The sequence below is a fragment of the Lissotriton vulgaris genome, chromosome 7 (assembly GCF_964263255.1).
Source record: "Lissotriton vulgaris chromosome 7, aLisVul1.2, whole genome shotgun sequence".
Taxonomy (NCBI): domain Eukaryota; kingdom Metazoa; phylum Chordata; class Amphibia; order Caudata; family Salamandridae; genus Lissotriton; species Lissotriton vulgaris.
Genome location: NC_141695.1, coordinates 818762011 through 818784466, shown reverse-complemented (window position 1 = coordinate 818784466; position 22456 = coordinate 818762011). Strand labels below are relative to the sequence as shown.

The window sequence follows — 22456 nt, the reverse complement described above, 5'->3', positions numbered from 1 at the left end:
TACTGTGCCTTATGAATAGGCCCTGTTTATAATTCTGATCCCTGCACTAGGAGGGTAATAGGCTGGAGTCACCTTCAATCATTCTCCCTCCAAGGAGGGCCGAAAAAGTCGGTCAGAACATTTCACCCTTGACTCCAGTCTATTAACCATGTTCTAAATGGGACTAACATCTGTGGAAGAATAATAGGAGACAAAACTAACTGATCTATTCCTTTTGCCAAATGTACAATATTGGAGTAGAGAAGGAATACACTGAATAAAGCAGCAAATGGCTACTAAAATACAAATAAAAATCACAATACCCCCTAATATCTGTCGTAGGGAATGTAGGTCAGGTAACCAATTGAAGAGCCAGTCAAACTAGCCCTGATCAATATGTTTTCTAACTTCTGCAGTCAAGTCGTGATGTTTGTCAATATGGGCTTGGATTTGTAGGGAGGTGGATATCTGACTATGGTTACCTCCAAACTTTTTGCCTGGTGTTTAGCTGGTTTTTGACATAGTTGGCCTGGGATCCTGCTATTCAGGGCCCCAGGCTGATTGCTCTCTCCTTAAAATGGACTCCATGTACCCTAGGTGCATAACATAATTGGAACTGGTTCACCTTATAGGCCCCTGTAACAGTGTACCCTAGGTACCCAGGGCATAGGTGCATCCAAGGCATACCAGGGGCTGCAGCACGTCTTGTGCCACCCCTGGCCTGGCCTCCATATTTGACACAACTGGCTGATCACTCAGCTGGGGTAAGTTGGTGTAATCACCTCTTACTTAGGTACAGTATGGCTGTGCCTAACCCTAAACTGGACACATATGTTCCTATCAGCCACTCCTTTGGAAGGCCTCATCAATCCTGGAGGCAGAGTGCTTGGAAATATGTGAGATGGTGCTCTAGCATGAGCTGAGCCTGTCTGCAGCTGTCGGGAACCACTCCCTAAGCTGTTCCGGGATATTGCCATACCATATACTCTTAAGTGCATTATAATCCTCGCGGTTAAATGCTATCTTTGGTTTGGCTTTATCAAAACATGTCGAGTAAGGTGTCATACGAATTGGAATACTATCCCCTCGCCAGTTCTGGCGACGGGGATAGCATTCCACCCTTCTAGAGGGACACGACATGTGTGTAGCATTAACCCCGGTTAAAGTTAAACAGAGCCTCAGCATCACAAAATGGATGCTGCCACCACAGACACATGTCTGACCTCCTGCTGCTGGGAGTCCTTCCAGCGAGGAGGGCCTGGACAAAGGGTTTCCTGCCTGGGGAGGTGCGAGCACCACCCCAGACAGGGTTTTGTGTATTGGGTAGGACAGGGCTGAATAGATTGAGACATGCCTGGGGCACACAAGGTGTCCCTGTGCATAAGCCAGGCCAAACCGGTTCTGGGGCTTTCCAGCCCCAGTCCTGGCGAGGAGCTGGACAAAGGAGAGGGGGTGTAACCACCCCCCTTCCTGGTCCCACCCATAGGGGAGGGACCTAGCAGGAGATCCACCCCTCAGATTGGAATAAGAGTGGGAGCAGTGCCATTGCACAGCAGATCATCCTGAAATCAACTCTAAACAAAGAAGAAGACTGGACTTCGACATTCTGCTGCACAGAAGACTGAAGAGAATCTCCCTTGTGGCCTAGGAGGGGCCACCCTGTGAACACAGGCATCACCCAGCACCTCGATGTCTGCTTTGCCGCCGCCTCCCGCCGGAGCCCAAGTGCAGAGCCTGACAAGACCCAGCTTCCCAGACTTCTCACAGCCCGATCCGCAGTCCCTGCAAAGAAGGGACCCGTGGAGGCACCGAGATACGTGGGAGCGGACATCTTGAAAGACCCCCGAGACGCTGACTGCGCAGCACCCGAGGCACCCTCGACTCTGTGCTTTGGGGTTTGAGAAGCCCCACAACGGTGCAGCATTTGCACCAAAGATCAGCCCTCCAGCATCTCCACGATCTGCGTGGGGCCCTTTTGCTTTGTGCCACTTGACTCGCCATCCCGGCCGCTTGTCACGTGGTCAGCGGCCATCTTGGCGACGAAACCTACAATTTACACTGTGGCTCTGGTTGCTCCAGACCTGCCCTCGCTCCTGTAGAAAGGAGTACCTGCTCTGATCTTGCTGGTCCGAGTAATAAGCCTTTTTCACTTTCCCTGTGGCTTGCATTAGCCAAGGCTTGTTTGCATCAATTGAGTTGCCGACACCGCCATCAGCTAGAGCCTTCAAGGGACAGCTCGTGATCGACTCCTGGACATCCTTGACCTCTTCGTGTCCACGTGGCTGCAGAGAGAAGCAGCACCTCATCACCTGTTTGCACCCGACTTTGCCTGGTTCCAATCTGGTTCCACGGTGGTCACTGGTCAGTGACTTTGAACATTGTCCCCTCTGCTTTCAGGTCTTCACCACTTCAGATACACCCTTGGATCCACCGGACACTTCTCCTTCACATCGCCTGCAGCATCTTCAGCTTCAAGCGCCAAGAACCTGCGTGTCAAAACCCGACGCCACTTCGACCCTGTGCACCCACTTCCTGTGGGTGAGGTAACATTGCAACGCCGGTGTCCCTACACTGGTACACACCTCTAGGGTCTGTGTCTTAAGTTTTGTTCCTCTAGGTTCAGCGGAAGTGCCCTTAAACTAACTTTGTGTAACTTTTACGCACCATAGACTTTACATTGGAAAGTGCGTGCACTTTGAACACTGCACCCGAGTCCCGCGCGCCTTTCCCGACTTAGTCACTGCTAGTCTCGAATAGCTCCAGCGATTCCCAAGGCCCTAGGCCTGTTCCCTTTCCTATTGGTATCTCTTATACCACTTTCTTAGTATATGGTTTAGGTGGCCCCTAGGGCTCATCCATATTGTGCAACTTTTGTGTATTTTAAACTGTCTTGTGATTTAACGCTTGTGCTTCTGTGCTCATAAAGAGTCCAGGGGATTTTATAGTTAATAAATCAACATATATTTTCAATATATATCTGTGTGGTGTCCCTTTCATTTGGTATTCAAGGGGGTTGTGTGTGGTATAACAGCTGGCTTCACATGCCTTTCAGAGTTTAGCCTAAGACTGCTTTGTCCACGTTACCACTAGGATAACTGGTCTACAAGGTTGAATTACAACCATCATCATAAGGGTTGCTTGGCATGGTACAAAGTGATCACTAAGAATTAGTGAGCATTATATACCAGGCCAACTTCTCACAGGATTCATTTGGTGTGGTCAGATAAATTGAAGCAGCAAAGACCCTCAAAGTCAGAACAATCATGTCCATGCTTTAACAGGAGGTAGTCAATGGCTGCGCGGTTCTGCAGAATTGCTCTGCGTTCACCCTGGGCATCTAATAACATGTCAGATAAAATGGTAGAGGTTTGGTTAATCGATTTTACCATCCAGCAGGCCATTTTTCCAATTGATTTTGCGTTGTAAACTGCCAACGCTGGGACACTAATAATTGAAATAGCTAAACTAAGGTATTCAGATTTGGAATAGAGATGCAAGGAAGAATCACAGTCCTCATGTAACATCATAGAATCACGGACTACACGGGAATAGGTATTGGGATGTGAGGAAAACATTAATAAACTCAGTCTAGTGATGGCACACGGGCCTCCGGAAATATTTGCAGGAATATAGGGCCAAGAGGTGTTGCCGCATGAGAACAACCAACCAGAAGGTAACAGCATTATACGGTAATGGCTAGGAGCAACTACTATACTTTTACAGGTCATGTTATTTTTAACAGAAACACATGATTTCGGGAGTCTTCGAGAGCACAGCAAGCGTTCATGAGCCGAAAAAGAAGTGGCGGCTCTTAATTTCAGCTTTACACATTCAGTGATTGCCTTAGGATCACAAGTCAAGAAAAAGCATAAATCACCCTGCGTAATATTATATGTAGTAATCTGAGAATGAATTGGGGGAATGGACTCTGAAAGAATAGTACATAAGGGACAAAATTCATGGGCCGCGAAATCGCCCAGAATAATATTGGGTCGGGCACTCGATATATTAAAGATGTGTTTCAGAGTCTCCGTTGAGGCAGGGACGGCAACCAAGCAGGTTGCTAAAATGTCAGTTACAGAACGCATAGGTGTTAAGCAGAAATGCGGAGAATTAGTGACCCGTTTAGCCAGGGTGGTCCAAAAGTTTGACGATGAATCCCACGCAGCGAAGGAACGCGGTACTCGGGCTCTCAAATCAACCAAAGTCTGTGGGTTCTCTCCTCTCCCAACGTAGCAGACCAAAAGGAGTCCAACGCCGGCACATCCTGCAGCAGCAGTCCAGAGAATGATCTGAAAGAAAATCAAATACTGGCATTATTCATTCTCGTAAATAACATTTATCAGCCGGGACAGCTTCGCAGCTATCTATCCCTGGTCTCATCACCAAAATGTTGTTGTCATGACCGGTTGCAATAATTTCAGCCTGTTCAGGGGGATGTTTAGGCGATTGCACCCATATTCTCACTCCAGGGTTGTCAGAGGAACCAAATCCTTTTTGGCCTTGCACAGTTAGTAAAGTTGGGGCAGTGCCTTTCTGAATCTCAGCACTGAAAACAGGCATGATTAGCAATTGAGCAACTCGGTCAGTCTCTTGAATCGATAAATAAACCTCACTGCTATTCAGCAGGAGAACCTTAATCTCTCCCTGATAATCACTGTCAATCACTCCTCCGAGTACTTGAACACCTTTTAAGGCAAGGCCCGATCTAGGGGCGATCAGACCAAAACTTCCAGCTGGTATACAGACACCAACGCCTGTTTCAATAATTATTCGGTCTTTACTCTTAAGCACAGTATCATTCATGGCATGCAGGTCCAAGCCTGCGGAACCTGGGGTTGCTCTGCATGGAGCCAAAGCTCCGGGGGTAATTTCCCAGTACATTACAGTATTGCCAATGGTGTTGGGTTTTGCATCAATATTTGGAGGAAACAAACGCATCAAAGGAGATTCAGCATGTAGCAAGGGACGATTATTCAGGATTAACAATGCTTGAACTAAATAATCCCGCCAATTTTTATAGCGGTCGTCAGTTAACTTTCGCAATTGTTCTTTAAGCAAACCATTCATCCTTTCAATCAGGCCTTATGCCTGTGGATAATAAGGAATATGAAACACCCATTCTATATTGTTTTCCACACAAAATTCCTGTACCAATCTTCCACGAAAGTGGGATGCATTATCAGATTGAATTTGAAATGGAATGCCATAATATAATATGATTAATTCCAATGTTTTAATGGTATTTATTTGAGTAGCTTGTTTGCAAGGAAAGGCCACCAAAAGGCCACTGTAGGTATCGACAATTGTACAAACATATTGACAACTTTTGCTCATAGGGAGCGGGCCAATATAATCAATCTGCCAAATTTGAGCGGGCAATTTTCCTCGATGTAAATGACCTCTAACAATTTGTGGTACTTTTCGTTGTCTGGAATGTTGACAGATGGGGCAATGCAGAATGGCATCTTTAATGTAATTTAAAGGAATATAAATTCCTCGATCAGCAGCCCACCTGCTAGTGGGCCTCTCTCCAAAATGTCCTGCTTTCTGGTGGGCCCATTTCGCCAATCCCGCCAAATCAGAATCTTGCATGTCTACCACTGCCTCAGCAATTTTAGATTTCTCATCTGCAATGTTATGAAAGAATTTGTCAAGGGAGTCTATCGGGGTATGAGCATCCACATGAAAGATTGTCACAGTACTCTGTGGGAGCATTTCCCAAATTTCTTGCCATAATTCTTTTCCCCACAATTCTTTTGAATGTAACTCCCAATTATGAGAATGCCAAGTTGGCAACCATACCGTCAGTCCATTAGCTGTGGACCAGGAATCAGTGAAAATATGACATGTGCCAGGTAGTTCCTGTTTCAAAACTTGGTAAACTGCATATAACTCAGCATATTGACTACTCTTTCCTTCACCAGTTGTACTCAGCAATTTCTGTGTGATGGGATTATAGGACACTGCCTTCCAATGCCGTTTATCTCCAATGAACCTCGCTGAACCATCCGTAAACCACACATGTTTTCTGTCCTCCGCGGACAAATCATCAAATGGCTTACCCCACTTGACAGGAGATTCCTGTACTACAGGTACGGAGCACTCACTCCCAGTCTCATTCAATGGCGCCTGCGCCACTTGCTCATGTAATGCTGCCACAGCCTTCGGACCCACACGTGCCCTGTCCTCAATATACCATTTCCATTTAATCACACTCGCTTCTTGAGCATGTCCAATTCGATGAGTTTTCGGCAAACTCAAAACCCACTGCATGATAGGAATTTCAGGTCTCAAAATCACAGCATGACCTAAAGTCAAGTGCTCGGTATCTACCAGAGCCCAATAACACGCAAGTAACTGTTTCTCAAAAGGTGTGTAACGCTCACCAGCCTCAGGTAACTTTTTAGTTAAAAAACCTAATGGCACTTTTTGTCTGCCTTGCTTTTGCCACAGACTCCAATTTGCATATAGACCTTGTACGGACACATTCAAATCCACATCACCCTCGCCCACAGGCCACAGATCCAAGGCGTACTGAATCGCTTCTTTTGCCAAATTAAATGCATTCTGTTGTGGTTCACCCCATTCAAACGCATGCTTTTTACGAGTGACTCGATATAAAGGATCCAATATCTGACTCAAATGGGGAATATGTTGACGCCAAAAACCAAACAAGCCAATGAAACTCTGAGCTTCTTTTCTATTCCTCGGAACTGCAAAGTCTAAAATTTTTCGTTTAACCTGCGGGATCACTTCTCTGTGAACTTCATGCCAATTAATACCTAAAAACTTGACATTTTGGGATGGACCTTGTAACTTATCAGGATTAATTTCCCAACCTTTTTCACGTAAGCAGTCAAGGATCTGATCTAATTGGGTCTGAACTTGATCTTGTGTTTCACCTTGAATTAAAATGTCATCAATATAATGGCACACTTGAATTTGCGGGTGTACAGTTACTTTGGACAAATGCTCCGCCACCAGCCGGTGACAGATCGTAGGACTATGTACATAACCTTGAGGAAGACTTCTAAACGTCATTTGACGCCCATTCCTGGTAAAACTGAATTGTTTCTGACACTCGGGGGCAATCGGAATTGAAAAGAAAGCATTAGAAATATCAACAGACGCATACCATGTACCTGGATGCTTTTGAATTCTTTCAATTAAAGTAACAATGTCTGGTACTGCAACAGTCAAACGGGGTGTGTGTTTGTTCAATTCTCGATAATCAACAGTCATGCGCCAAGAATTATCACTCTTGCGCACAGGCCAGACGGGATTATTCCAAGCGGAAGTAACCGGAGTTATAACTCCTGCATCAACCAAATCCTGTATTGTGGCACTGATCTCTTCATGACCACCTGGAATACGATATTGTTTCTGAGAAACCACTTTTGTAGCTTGGGGAATTTTTATGGGGGGCATCCGTAAACGGCCAACCCGTACGGGTCTGGACGATATGTAGTGCTTAGTTCCAAATTGATAACAACCATCATCCAAATGCAAAGTCATTCCTTTTAAAATATCAATTCCAATTATATACTCTAAAAGTGGTACAACTAACACAGAATATTCTCTTCGGGGAATTCTACCTATTCTCGTTTCAAGTGTAGTTTGCACTGCGGTAGTTTCCTTTCCACCTAAACCAGTAATTGTGAAAAATTGTCCTTTGAATTTCTTTGATTTACCATGAATTAAAGTGGCCTCCGCTCCTGTATCTACCAATGCTCGGGCCCTTTGGATATTACGATGTTTCCAAAAAAATTCAATATCTACATAGGGTCTATTGTCTCTGTGAGCCCACCTGCGTACTGGAGCTTGACCTATTTCCTAGTCATTTTTACTGCGTTCTGTCAACCAAGACAAATCAGGGTAAATGCTCTCAGGTTTCTTGGGTATCAAAATATCCTGTTCATATCCATCTCCAGTACGAAACAGATTTTTGTCATTTTCATAGTATTGTGAATTACGATCAGAAAGCCTGTGGCGATCCTCCCTTCTCCTCAACTCAGGGGAATGATCCCTTTCATCTCTATATCTGTTGGAAACACGATCATCTCTCCCCCTTTCTTTTTCCCCCTCTCTCCCCCTCGCTTTTTCACAGCGAGGGGACCCATCACGTTCATAACGCCGCCCTTCACGGCGATCAGAATCCACACGACGCCTTTCATCACCACTGTCATCAGAATAACCACGGTCACAATCATTCTTTCGCACACGACGGGCACCTTCTTTTCGATCCAAACCACGCTTACGAAACATGTCCCATAAGCGATTATTAGGTTCACCGTCAATGTCCTCCCTTTTCACACCATCAGCTAATAGGGCAAGAAACATATCACGTCTGGAGAATTTATAATCCCCAGCGGTACGACCCTCAGGTCGAGATTGTCTCTCAGGTTTAAACCATTCACCCAACTCACCAAGTTGACAAACAGACTCAAGCACCATAGACAAAGGATTGCCAGTTTGATTAATCAACAAAGTCATCATAACCTGCTTATAAGCAACAGGGGAAGAACGGATGATGCGATTCCGCACAGAAGACGTTAATAGACCATCCAACAACCTGTCAGAAGCACTGAGAAAAATCGCAGTTTTCATAACCTCTTCTTTCAAACGCTGCGACGCATCGCGCAAAGTATACCACGGCTTGTCATTGACAGGCCAATCAGATTCAGTAGGATATTTATGGTTACAGCCATCATTCGCAAGCTGGAGTAGACTAATTTGGCCAGCACCATGGTCTTGTACAGTAGAATCGGAACTCAAAGAGCAAAATCGTAAACAATCACCTGCATCAAGCATGATACCTGCAGCACCTAATTCATAAAGGCGCACCATCCACGTAAGCAAGGCCTCACCGGGCCGTTGTCGAAATCGTTGTAAAATGTCACTAACCTCCTGTTGAGTAAAATCTTCAATACTATCCAAATGGATACCATTTGGCATACCAGGAGCCTGTTGCAATTTGCGTCGAAACCGCAAGGATTATAATGCACTTAAGAGTATATGGTATAGCGTTATCATGGAACAGCTATAAGGACGTGGTTCCGAAAGCTGCAGACAGGCTCAGCTCATGCTAGAGCACTACCTCACATAATTCCAAGCACTCTGCCTTCAGGATTGATAAGGCCTGCCATAGGAGTGACTTATAGGAATCTATCTGTCCATTTTGGGTTAGATATAGGTATACTATATCTACAGCAAAGGGTGATTACACCACCTTGCCCCAGCTGTGTTACCAGCCAGTTGTGTCTGTTTAGATGGCTGGCCTGGGTGGCATAATACATGCTGCAGCCCCTGGTAGGATTTGGGTACAGTTATGCCCTGTGTACCTATGGTACACTGTACAAGGACTTACAAGAGTGACCCAATACCAATTGGTAAATGCACCTAAAGTACATGTGTGTCAATTTAGAGAGAGAACAGCTAGGCTGTGGGTCTGATTAGCAGGCCCACAGCCAGGGAAAGTCGTAAACCAGTGAAGCAAAAAGCAAAAATCTGGGGTGACCATAGGATTGCAGACCCTACTTTCCTACATGCACCAGAAGGATGCAGGAGGCCATTAGCCCCAGATGCCGCAGCGCCAATCTGACCGAGACTCGGGATAAAGGCTAAAAGATCGGAATCAGAGCCTGAATATCCCAAACTCGCTGTTCGGGAGGCTAAACCCAAAACTGCGCCAAATCCAGAACCGCTCCGATGAAGAGGAGCTTCTGACAGGGACACAGGTGTGACTTCGGCACATTGATGGAGAACCCCAGCAGGTGCAGGAGGTCGGCCGTAGTCTGGAGGTGGCTGACGACTGTCTGGGGCGAGCCCGCCTTCAACAACAAGTCGTCGAGGTAGGGGAAGACTGAAACCCCCTAACCTGCGCAGGTGAGCTGCGACCACCGCCATCACTGTCATGAACACCCGTGGGGCGCTTGTAAGGCCAAAGGGGAGCATGGTAAACTGAAAGTGCTCGTGGCCTACTGTGAACCGCAGGTAGCACCGGTAGGCCGGCAGGATGGGGATGTGGAAATAAGCGTTCTACAAGTCCAACGCTACCATCCAGTCTCCTGGGTCCAGGGCAGCTAAGACCTGAGCCAGTGTCAGCATTTTGAACTTCTCCTTCCGGAGAAAGCAGATGACGTTCCGTAGGTCCAAGATAGGGCGTAGGCCCCCTTTGCCCTCTTGGGTACCAGAAAGTAGTGGGAGTAGCAACCACACCCTACTTCTGGCCCAGGAACGTGCTCGATGGCCCCCTTGGCCTAGAGGACCGTAACTTCCACCTGCAGAAGATTCAAATGATCCCCCGATACGCGGTGGTATTGCGGTGGCATGGCTGGAGGGTTTCGTCTCGAAGGGGAGGGAGTAGCACCTTCGGACGATTTGCAGCACCCACCTGTCCGATGTGACAGTGGGCCCTGCCCCCCACTGGCGTCACATGGGTCCGAAAGCACAGACTAGGAAGGTTTTGAGGTGGATGCTGCGGCGTAAGGTGTGGACTGGCCTCGCCGCTGTCCCCGACCGCCTCCACGGAGGTTTCCTCGGCCGCCACTGCGTTGGATGTTAGTCTGCGGTGCGTGGCTGGCAGCACGTGTGGGGGCGCCCCTTCCTTGGCCACGAAAGGAGCGAAAGGCACCCGTTTGCTGGCACGGGGCCGAGAGGCCCAAGGACTTGGCCGTAGCCCTGGAGTCCTTAAAGTGCTCAAGCGCATGGTCTGCCTTGTCGCCAAAAAGGCAACGGCCATCAAACGGCATGTCCATGAGGGTATTCTGGACATCCGCTGAAAAGTTGGCGGACCTCAACCAGGCGTGGCGACGAATCGCCACCGTCGTTGCCATCGCTCTGCCCAGTGAGTCGGTGGTATCCAGCCCACACCGGATGGAAAAATGTGCCGCATCTCGACCCTCCGCAAGGGCTTGGGTGATTTTTGCCTTGACCTCCGCCGGGCATTGTGGCAGCACGTCCGCAACCGTGTCCCACAGGGAGTGGGTGTAGTGCCCAAGAGGCATGCGGTGTTGGAAGACCGCAGTCCCAGACTAAGGGAGAAGAATATCTTCTTTCCATAATTCTCATACCTTTTGGATTCCCGATCAGGCGGCGCTGATGGGAATGCGGTCTGGGAGTTCGAGGCCTGGATGACCAGGCTCTCGGGGGTGGGGTGGGTGGACAGGAAACAAGGGTCGCCCGGGGCCGGGCTGTGGCGTCTGGCCACGTTCCTATCTACAGGCTGTCCTGTAGCGGGCCTGGACCAAGTGCCCAAAAGAACGTCAGCCAAGGCCTCATTAAACGGCAGCAGAGGCTCAGCCGAGCTTGACTGCGGTTTAAGGACCTCAGTGAGGAGGTTAGTCCTCATGGCCGCGACGGGGAGCTTAAGGTCCAAGGCCTTGGCTGCCCACGTCAACACCACACTGAAGGTTGCCCCCTCCTCCGAAGCCACGGTAGGAGGTGAGACAAAACCAGTGTCTGGCGAAGTGTCCAGATCACTGGCATCCCCAAGTCCACCTGTCCAGTCCTCCTGGGACTGACACTCACGTGTCAGGGGGTCCTCAGACCCCTACCAATACTCCTCATCACCCTTCTCCTGATACTCAGGGTTGTCAAATGATGGGGCTGGTTCATTGAAGTAAAACTCCCCAAGCGGCATCGAGAGCGGCGCCCAGCGGCGCCGCTCTGGTGCCGGAACCAGACCGAGGGAGGTATCGGGGATGGCGCCACCCGAGGACGGCGTCGGAGGTGACACCTGTGGGACCGGCGCCGGTGAGGTTGTCAGGTCGACCGGCGACGATCCGGATCCAGAGGCAGATCTAGTGGGGCCCTGCGGCGCCGGGCCCAAAGGCGCCAGCGGCGTCGGCGCCGAAGCACCCGCCGGCATCGAGGCCGAAGCACCCGACCCGCTAGGGCCCTCAGACGGGTCCGCTGGGCCCGAAGGCGCTGCGGAGCCCGCCGGAGGAGTGAGGGACCTCATGGCCATGAGGAAGCGCTCGATCTCCGACCGGAGGGTATGGGGCAGGTCGCGACGCCCGCGACTCCGACGGAGCCGTGTGGGCGGTGTCACCCGAACCCCCGGCCGCATTGCGCGAGCGTCGGGGGGAGTCGGAAGAGCGATGACGTCTCTTCGACTTCTTGTGCTTACCTGACGACTTTGACCCTGAGGAGTGATGTCGACTCCTGGAGCTATGATGGCTCCGAAACCGGTCCCTCGACCTCCGTCCGGACCGGGACCTCTTACGGCGCGGGGCTGACTGCCGGAGCTCGAGCCGCTTGCGGGACCGCTCCCGCCTAGCTTTCGAAGTTAAGGTCCGACAGTCGGAGCAGGTCTTGTCGTCATGATCGACGCCGAGACAGTGGAAGCACCGTCGGTGACCGACATCAGCCGGTCGTAGTCCCCACAAGGTTTAAAACCTGGCATCCCTACCGGCACCGATCAGAGTCGAAGACTCGAAGAAGGATCAAAAAGATCTCAAAAAAGTTTAGTCAAAAAATGACTAAGGTACCACTTTTTCTCGATCTGCGCTGCTGGCATGTAAAAAAGAAGAACTGACGTCAGCACGGGGAGGCAGCGTCTAAGTACTCCGAAGATGTTATCACGGCGCCCACGACGCCGACGACGAACGCGGAGCCGCAGACGACGCCTACCGACGCGCAAGGGTACTGCTATGCAAAAAATTCTGGATCCAGTCTGACGCCTGGGGATATTCTAAGTTAAGGAATCTAATACTAACCTGTTTCTTTCAGATCATCATCTCCTACACCGACGACACTCAGCTGATCCTCTTGCTCACCAAGGAACCCCCACACCGCCAAAACCAACCTCCACGAAGGAATGAAGGCTGTCGCCGACTGGATGAGGGACAGCCGACTGAAGCTGAACTCGGACAAGACAGAGGTCCTTATCTTCTGCTCCACTCACTCGGCCTGGGATGACAACTGGTGGCCAACGGCACTAGGAGCACCCCCTACGCCCACCAACCACGCATGAAACTTAGGGGTAATCCTCGACCCCACACACTCTGTGACAAAGCAGGTCAACGCCGTCTCCTCCTCCTGCTTCAACACCTTCAACATGCTTCGCCGGATCTTCAAGTGGATACCCACGAAAACTAGAAGGACGGTTACCGAGGCCCTCGTCAGCAGTAGACTAGATTACGGCAACGCACTCTACGCAGGAGCCCTGACCAAACTCCTGACACGACTCCAACGCATCCAGAACGCCTCCGCACGCCTGATCCTCGACATCCCCCGCTGCAGCCACATCACACCCCACCTGAAAGACCTGCACTGGCTCCCCCTCAACAAGAGGATAACCTTCAAGCTCCTCACCTACACACACAAGGCACTCCACAACACCGGACCAGCGTACCTCAACAGACGACTCAGCCTCTACACCCCCGCCCGCCAGCTCCGCTCCGCAGACCACGCCCTCGCCATCGTCCCCCGCATCCGAAGAGTGACCACCAGCGGCAGATCATTCTCCCATCTTGCCGCCAAGACGTGGAACACCCTCCCTATTCGCCTACGACAAACTGAAGACCTTCTAACCTTCGGTAGACTCCTCAAGACCTGGCTCTTCGAACAGTAGCAGCTTGCCCCCCCTCCCTAGCACCTTGAGACCCTCACGGGTATGTAGTGCACTTTACAAATCCTATGATTGATTGATTAATTGATACCTACTCCCCAGTTTACCACCCATCTGGTTGATGACATTTAGTGTGTGCAGCCTACAGGCCTTTTTTTCAGTTGAGGTACATCACAATCTCAATCCACAGCCTGAAGATTTGTGTAATCTGGGAATAGTTCTGCTGAAAGTGTCTATAGGTTGTGAGGTTCTGAAAGTACTTCCAAAGGTGATAGGCGAGGGACATATATTGCATGTAATTGAGCAGGGCCCCTTCATCGCACCTTGTAGGGGGCCCCCCATAACTTTTGTTACGCCACTGGATTGCTCCGAGGCACCGCCTAAAGTGAGGAACCTAGGGCCTAGGGAGACCTATTCACTGGTATTCTGGGATGTCTTAGGGACAGCCCCCCATGGCAAGTAGCTACCACTTCTCTGGGTAGTTAGACATTATTGGCTTGGATTTCTTCACCGTAGGTGCAGCAGGGCGGTGTACTCGCAGGATCTCCCTCTTTGATGTTTTTTCTGAGTTTGCACAGGTTGAGACGATGGATCACCAATCGCAGTGTGGGCGAACATCTACCACGACATTGGGGCCAATGTATCCAGAGGGGGGCACCTATACGCTGTTCCATCAAGACAGTTTCTGACACGTGGTGCTTCAGGAGACGATAGGTGTGTGAGGTGATTCGGGAGTGGAACCTGCCACCAATCCTGCCTTGCATACTCTGCTGACGTGGAGTTCTACAAGCACAGGATTACAAATATGTGTAGGGCACTGGGACAGATGAAGGGGCGGGGCTGCTCGGACTCCGATGCCTCTGGAGTCTGGATTTACACATCGTCTTTTCGGGCACAGGTTGGCATCACATTCTGGGCCGAAAACACTCTTTTGAGAAACGCGCTTCTGAAACTGTTACAGTTTAATTATGTTCACTGGGGCACATACTTTTTAAACAACGTTATTTATTGATTTTGCAGCATACATCAGTACATAATATATACAAGGCACTTCACAGATACAGCAGGGAAGGAGAGCAATAGCGACCTGGCATTGCGGCTTTCTCCAACTGGCATCATTACACTCAATATTTAAACAACGCGGAAATTGGGCAGTACGTAGCATTTTGATATGGCAGCAAGCAATTAGCAGTGTTACACAGCAATGCCTATCTGTTATAATTCATAGACAAGCTACATATTGGGGCTATTCTTAGCATCTTGGTATGGTGTGCAATATGTGCGTATGATCTTAGGAGTATATTTAAGTGCAAGGGATAGGCGACTCGGTGGACGGAGGTTGTGCGTTCGTCGCCGCTGGGGGCTCAGGAACTACTTTCTCTTTACCTGTGTTGGCCGATGACATGAATGAGGCCCACATGTCTTTGGGCCTGGGTCCGTGGGCATTAGATCCCAGTATGCTGACCAGCAGCCTTGGCCATCGCAGTGAGGGCTTGAAGGCAGGCGCGCAACTGCATTGTCCTCAAAGGGTGTCTATGCGTGCCAGGGCTGAGGCAGCTTCCCGGGGGCGCACACACACACACACACACACACACACACACACACACACACACACACACACACACACACACACACACACACACACACACAGACAGACAGTTTTTGAGATTCGCAGCCGCTCCCAAGTACTTCACAGGTCTTTAAAAGACCATTTACATATAAAAAGAGGCTTTGTTTATTTTTCCACCTCTTCATCTCCACATGGCGAAAGGCGACATCCTTTCTTTGACATGGGTAACCTTTGCTTACTGTTGTGCTGCGTGGATATTTCTTTTTCTATGCAGCACAAGAGAAAAGAAGTTTGTTTATTTCTATTCACCTTTCCTGACCCCTGCAGCTGCTTATCACATCAGGCTGCCTGTGATACAAAGTTTAACTAATGTAGTAGTAGGTAAGAGAATGTGTTACTATTTGTTTTTCTTTTAAAAGTCTGGCCAGGGGCCCAGCACAACACATACTTAATGTGTGCTTCATTTAAACAGTTTTTATCATCATCATGGCTGATGCAGGACAACAATTAGACAATACAAAATGCCCAGATAACGCTGGTGATTAATGATCCAAGTTGAGGGCAATCATTTGTCTGTTAGTAGTTTTAAATGCAGATGATCTATATTCTATGTGGAAGCTCAGTGGGTTACTGCCTTTGTCACAGTGATCCTTGTGTTACTTGCAGTTCAGAAGTTACAATCCTAACAGAAGACAGTGACCAATGAACTGTCACCAAAGAGCTGCATACAAACATGAATGGTATAGTGGTAGTGAGGGAGTCTGAGGAGGAGGTCATGAGGGGGAGAGGCTACAGAGAGATGATGGTTACTGGTGGAGGGTGATAGTGAGGGAATCTGAGGAAGAGGTCATGGGGTGGAGGGGAACTAGGGAGAGATGAGGGGCATTGGTGGAGGGTTGTAGTGAGGGAGTCTGAGGAGGAGGTCATGAGGGGGAGGTGATTCAGAGAGATGAAGGGCACTGGTTGAGGGTGGTAGTGAGGGAATCCGAGGAAGAGGTCATGGGGTGGAGGGGAGAGCTAGGGAGAGATGAAGGGCCCTGGTGAAGGGTGGTACTGAGGGAGTCTGAGGAGGAGGTCATGAGGGGGAGGGGCTACAGAGAGATGAGGGGTACTGGTGGAGGGTGGCAGTGAGGGAATCAGAGGAGGAGGTCATAAGGGGGAGGGGCTATGGGGAGATGACGGGCACTTGTGGCATGTGGCGTGGCAGTGAGGGAATCAGAGGAGGAGGTCAATAGGGGGGCCATGGAGGGATGAGGGGTATTGTTGGAGGGTGGCCGTGAGGGAATCCAAGGAAGAGGTCATGGGGTGGAGGGGGGTGCTAGGGAGAGATGAGGGGCACTGGTGGAGGGTGGTAGTGAAGGAGTCTGAGGAGGAGATCATGAGGGGGAGGGGTTATGGGGAGATATGGAGCACTTGTGGCATATGGCGTGGCAGTGAGGAAATCTGAGGAGGAGGACAATAGGGGGGCCATGGAGGGATGAGGGGAACTGTTGGAAGGTGGTAGTAAAGGTATTTACGGAGAAAGAGTTTCTTGGTGCGGCGCCAAAAAAGACTTTCGCATCAGCGCTGAAGCCGGCCCTGTCATGGCCTTTCTGTTTTGTTTATTTAATTAACAGTCGGGTCATAAGGGCTACTGTGGAGCATACTTTAAAGTGCGTGCTAATTATATTTACTGCTATATTCAATGTTTGAAGTTTGAAGTTGAATTTACTAATGTCTTTACCGGGAAAAATGAAAGTGGAGCCCGATGGTGCTGATATAGGGTTGGGGCCCAAGGCAGCTGTGAGATAAGGTGCATTGGAGAGTAGTGGGTATAATCAACCTGTAAGGGAGTGCGTTGCAGAGTCCAGGGTCAGGTGGAGGTAGGTATGCAGAGGGATTCTCCCTGAAGGCTCCCACAGAGGAAGCCTGTGAAGTGTCACTTGCCTGATACTCCCACCGCAGAAATCTCCTCTTCCCATCAAAGGAACATTACATGGAAAAAACACTTTTGAGAGTGATAATATTTAGAAAGATTTGGAAAAGAGTGCGTTTTACTGGGCCTTGTAAGACTAAGAAGAGATAAAGGAGGGCCCTGAAGCAGGTCTGCCTAACATATTTGGGACAAATCGAGCCCGCAGTGGCCCACCCAAATGCACCCTTGGCCCACCCAAATAAAAATTCCTAAAGCCAGACCTGATGCTGACAGCATCTCTTGGCAGTATGTGATGTCGTGAATCCAGGTGTCTACTTTGGGTGCCCTAAGTGAAGCCCAGTGCATCGAATACACGTTTGGCCAGGAAGAGCATCATGGCCAACAAACGACCCTCCATAGCAGCTACACGGGATGTTTGCACTGTATCGTACAAATGCCGTCGGTGCACCTCGGACCATACAGACTTTACCCATATGACGTGGCAGTGCTCCCCATTGCGGGCATTCTGAATGTGACTATGTCACACAGATAACGGGCAAGCGCCACATCACCATCCTGAAAACATGTCTGCTGGGTAAAAATGCCCTGCACCAAGGTGGACAACAAGAATGTGAACAAATTCAATGACATGACCCTTGCCTTGCACTGGAGAGAGGGCTGATTATGATTCAGAACTGCGAGAAGCATCATGCACCGTGCACTGCGTCTGCAAATGGAAATGGTTTTAATTGCTGTCTTTCAAGGTATACAAAACTTTTAATAAAGAGCAGTTTTGAAAGAAAATATATGCACACATTAATTCTAATAAAAATATGTTAAAATAAGTTAATAAACACAGTTGTTTCTTACCTTTAAGTCAGGAATTGAATAACCTTTTCTAAGCGTCATCTGAAACACATCCAATCCACTGATAAATGCAGAGAGGCGTGAAAGGCTCTGCTTCCCACTGCCCCCAACTCCTACAAGTAAAGCATTCCCACGAGGAGATTCCAAAATGCGATTAATGCGGCAAATGTGACATACTGCATCTTCAAAGAGCACCTAAATACCAAGACAAGAAAGTTGTTGTAGCTCTAAATTTGAAGAAGTGCATTTCATTCTGACTACAGAATACTAACTTATAAGCAGCTGGAACATTTGAAAACTTACTTGCCTTTAACAGGAATTCTTCAGCATTGATACTCTCCAGGTATTAATACTTTCTTTGGTGTATATACCTTCTCCAGATCTTCTCCTCATCTCTTTTGTGTGTCACTCCATATGAGCAAACTTAGATCACAATGTGGTCTGTGGCGCCTAGGATAAGCGCCAACTCTCTGAGCACAACCTCTGTGAAACGAAATCCGTTTCTATGTTCAATGCGTAGAATGCCAAAATAAAGTTTAAACCAAAATTGTATCTAACTTCTTCATGTTTTATTCACATGGGTTTCTCATTTACGAAGTTTCATTTCCATAACTCATATCTGAAATCCACTTTAGTATATGCAATTTGTGACAAATTGAAACGTCAGGATGTATTGACGACAAAACAAAAGGACAATGTAAGAAGACCTGTGGTCGTATCAAAATACTCAGAGGCATCAAAGGCATACAAAAGTTCAATATTAAGACACTGGCCCATTATCAGCAAAGATCAGGATTTCAATGACATCTTTTGTGACCAGCCACTATTTGCATACAAAAGAGGCAACAACTTGAAGGAATCATAAAAAACCCTAAACACATTTCCTCCATCACGTACAAAGGGAATCAACCTTGTCTCAATTGCAAAAACTGTAATAACCTTATCAAAGGGCCTGTGATTAAACACCCAATGAAGGGCACCAACATAAAATTGAGATTGAATGCGACATGTGACACTGAGAATGTAATATACATCATTAAATGTCCGTGTGGATTGGTATACACTGAAAAGACTTCTCGCAAATTGAAATTGAGAATCAACGAACACAAAAGTAATATAAGAACTGTGAATGTAAAATCTAATTTGGCTTTACACTTTAAAGACAGCAGACACAACATTAGCCAACTCAGGTTCGCTGCTGTGGAAGTGGTTACTAAGCGTGATGACAGAGACAATAACAATTTCTTGTTGCAGCGTGAAAACCACTGGATAAAATATCTTCAATTCATGAAACCATCCGGTCTTAATGACCGGATGGAATTTACATGTTATCTGTAGAGAACTATGTTCAGAATGGCATTTGTTGTTTCATTGATTCCGCTATTTTGGGTAACTAACTGAAATGTTTTATCTCCCCATAAGTTCACACTGTATGCAGAACCGTTATTTTGTATAAGAACTCTGATTATTCGTTGTTTATGCACTATTTTCTAAGCGGGTATCCGGTTTCTTTTTTCACCATTCTTCGGAACCACTGTAAGATGGCCGCCACTTGAGAAGTCCACTTTCTATGCTGTCAGTTTATTCACTTTACTTCCGTATATACGGCACACGCCGTTCACATTCACCGGCGAAGGGCACACGAGTGAGACGCGGGATCTTGCTCAACTTTATCTGTAAGTTCTATTCACGGACACGAGGCTCGCACGATCTTGTTTGGTTTTGGATATCTTTTGTGGTTATACTTTGCACAATCAATCACCATTGAGTTTCTGGGTACTTTTCTTCGTAGCACTGGGTTTGCTTTACTTTTCATTTAACCTAAAATTCATTTATCTCATAACACAACTTCGGGATAACACGCATTCGGGAACAATACTACTGTATGATTTGGCACCTTGGTTCTGTATTTTAGAAGTGATTGATATATTGCTCAACTTAGTAATGGATATGATTGAATGCATTTATTTGTTTGGTTTTGTCTCGGTCGATCATACTTAGATTGGATTATTGTCTTTCAGATTCCCTGATGAAGGACTGTTGTCCGAAATGCATTGGGAAATGATGTTATAATGCATATACTAAAGTGGATTTCAGATATGAGTTATGGAAATGAAACTTCGTAAATGAGAAACCCATGTGAATAAAACATGAAGAAGTTTGATACAATTTTGGTTTAAACTTTATTTTGGCATTCTACGCATTGAACATAGAAACGGATTTCGTTTCACAGAGGTTGTGCTCAGAGAGTTGGCGCTTATCCTAGGCGCCACAGACCACATTTTGAGTACCACACCTTCTCGTCAGGGGGTGATATCTTTGAGGCACACCACAGACTGTTTAACCTACTTACAAATGAGGAGTGCGTGACCCATACCTTGAACAAACTTAGATTACCGAACAAGATAAAAGATACCTATCTTCTACAATGTTAATTTTCATTGACACTTGTTTTCTCTGCAAGCATATTATTTATGAAATATTGGCAGCTGTTGAGCCGGGATTCTGATCATTTTACTGTCTCTTGCGGTAGGGGTACAAGCATCCCACAAATGCTGTTTGGCCTTGGAATAACTCACAACATTCATGAGATGTGACTGCTGGATTTTCACAATGAAGCTAAAAGTACTAAAGGAAGTTTGCGTTTCTTCTAATGCATCCTTTATCCTTGTCAAATTTGTTATTTCTATATATTGTAGTGTACTGTAGTATTTATGAAGCACTCCATACCCCGTTGTGGGCCACTAAAGCACGTTATCAGAGAAGCATGCTACAGTGTGGGGAGTGCATGGTTGAATTTGCTTGTGTATTATATTTGCTGTGATCTTATTTGAGAATTGTTTTAGTGCACACATGCGTGACCACTGAGGTGCTATTATTTTGTCTTGGTGCACAGCACCAATCAGTGATTTGGTTGAGGAAATGTGAGAGATAGGCACTCAAAGGGAGTATGAAAGGGGTAAGAGACATGTGAAAGAGCCAGGGAGCTACCTGGTTGGTTGGTGTTATATGCAGCCAGTTTACGGGTGGGAAATGAAAACATATAGACAGCTACACAAAACCAACTAAGGAAGAGAGGCCACAGGGTGCTGTGCGCGTGTATACCGATAAAAGAAGTAATCGGAGTATGCTTTGCAATCCATAAGGCATCGCGTGTAAGACAGAAATGCTGTCAACTGTCAAATAAGTAATGTAATGCCAAATGGGCAAGAAAGGAAGTTGCTGAACGAGCACCTGCCATGGACCCCCTTAGTTGCTTTTCTCAACCCCTTTGCTGCTGATGCTTTACCCCCACAGTGCTAACCCCTTCTTTTGATGTTTGGGATAACTTCCCCCCCCACCAAAGGTGTCCATACCAAAATATTGTCAATTTTACCCAAGTATTGGGAATTCTAAATCAGCCCAGGGTTTATGGATTTCCCTAGAGAGAACCCAGAAAATAGCCAAAATATAGCAACATGTCGTTTTTTGGCTGGGAGAAAATGGGAAAACGTGCTGTGAAAGAAAGAAAACTTTTTTTCAGAAAATGGCATCAACTAAATGTTTGCTGTCCTAAGATCACCATCTTCCCAGCTTTCAGGAACAAGTAGAGTTGCAAGCAAACAACTTTTACAACAGTTTCTGCATTTTTTGTGGTAGTTGAATTATCCTATTTTGTGTGGTGTCTACCTAATTGCAGTTTGTGGTGGAAACAAGTGCCAAATCAATGGTAAACCTAGAAAGCTATACATTTTCGAAAACTAGATAAAATTCATAATTAAGCTAGGGATAACTAATGTAAATGAGTCATGGTTTTCCCAAAGAAACTAATCTTGGAAATAAAAAATAACGAAAATAGGTAAGAAAAAATAGCAATTGGTGACAATGTTTTTAACTGTGATTGTTTGCCCCAGAGGGCAATTAACAAAAGTAATATACTGTAAAGTCCATCAGACTCGTCTGGTCACAGGAATATAGGGTGTTTTTTAGCTGTCAAAAAACTGGCAAAACCCAGAGCCAACAACTGAGCGGTAGCTTAAGATGATATTTTATTGTGTACCGACCATGCTGCATTTCATAAGGTAAAATGTAATACATGAAAACTGGATAAGAAGGAAACCTAGCCATTTTGTAAATATGCCCTATATACTGAGTTTAGGAATAGTGCATATTAGTACAACTCTATAATTGGGGTTACCCAGAGTACCAAGTGATACAGAGGGGATTTTACAAAATTATTTTTTGTATGTTGGATTAAAATTGGAAACAATGTAGACAATTTCAAAGGATAATAACTGTAGGAGGCTGGCTGGCTTAGTATATGGTGCACAATTATTTAAGTGAAGCACCTAGCACTAAACCAGACAACCCTCATGGTGATTTTACTGGTCTTAGACAACCAAACTCCCTAAGTGGTAGCTGTGGAGAGCAGCCTTCGGGCTTAGTCCAGAAGGAGTGTTAAGAAGCTTTTTTTATCAGAACTAATCATATAGTGTAGGTTGAACAAAAAAGAACAACACAGCGTAGCTATAAAAATAGATATATTTATTATAAACACACACTAACAAATTGGTATTTCTCCTACCCGGAG

At 47.0% G+C, this 22456-nt stretch overlaps 1 protein-coding gene and 1 long non-coding RNA gene across 3 annotated transcripts in view; one reads left to right on the top strand and one right to left on the bottom strand.

The window, feature by feature from the left end:
- Positions 1–22456, bottom strand: part of DNAH17 (dynein axonemal heavy chain 17) — a 15539113-nt gene that overhangs the window by 4847359 nt on the left and 10669298 nt on the right. The window contains exon 55 of the mRNA XM_086931082.1: positions 17890–18081. Coding sequence (XP_086787208.1) covers positions 17890–18081 — 192 coding nt within the window. The remainder of the gene's footprint in view (positions 1–17889; positions 18082–22456) is intronic.
- LOC147702473 (uncharacterized) overlaps positions 1–22456 on the top strand; it is a 183767-nt gene that overhangs the window by 50373 nt on the left and 110938 nt on the right. The gene's annotated exons all lie outside the window — the stretch shown is intronic.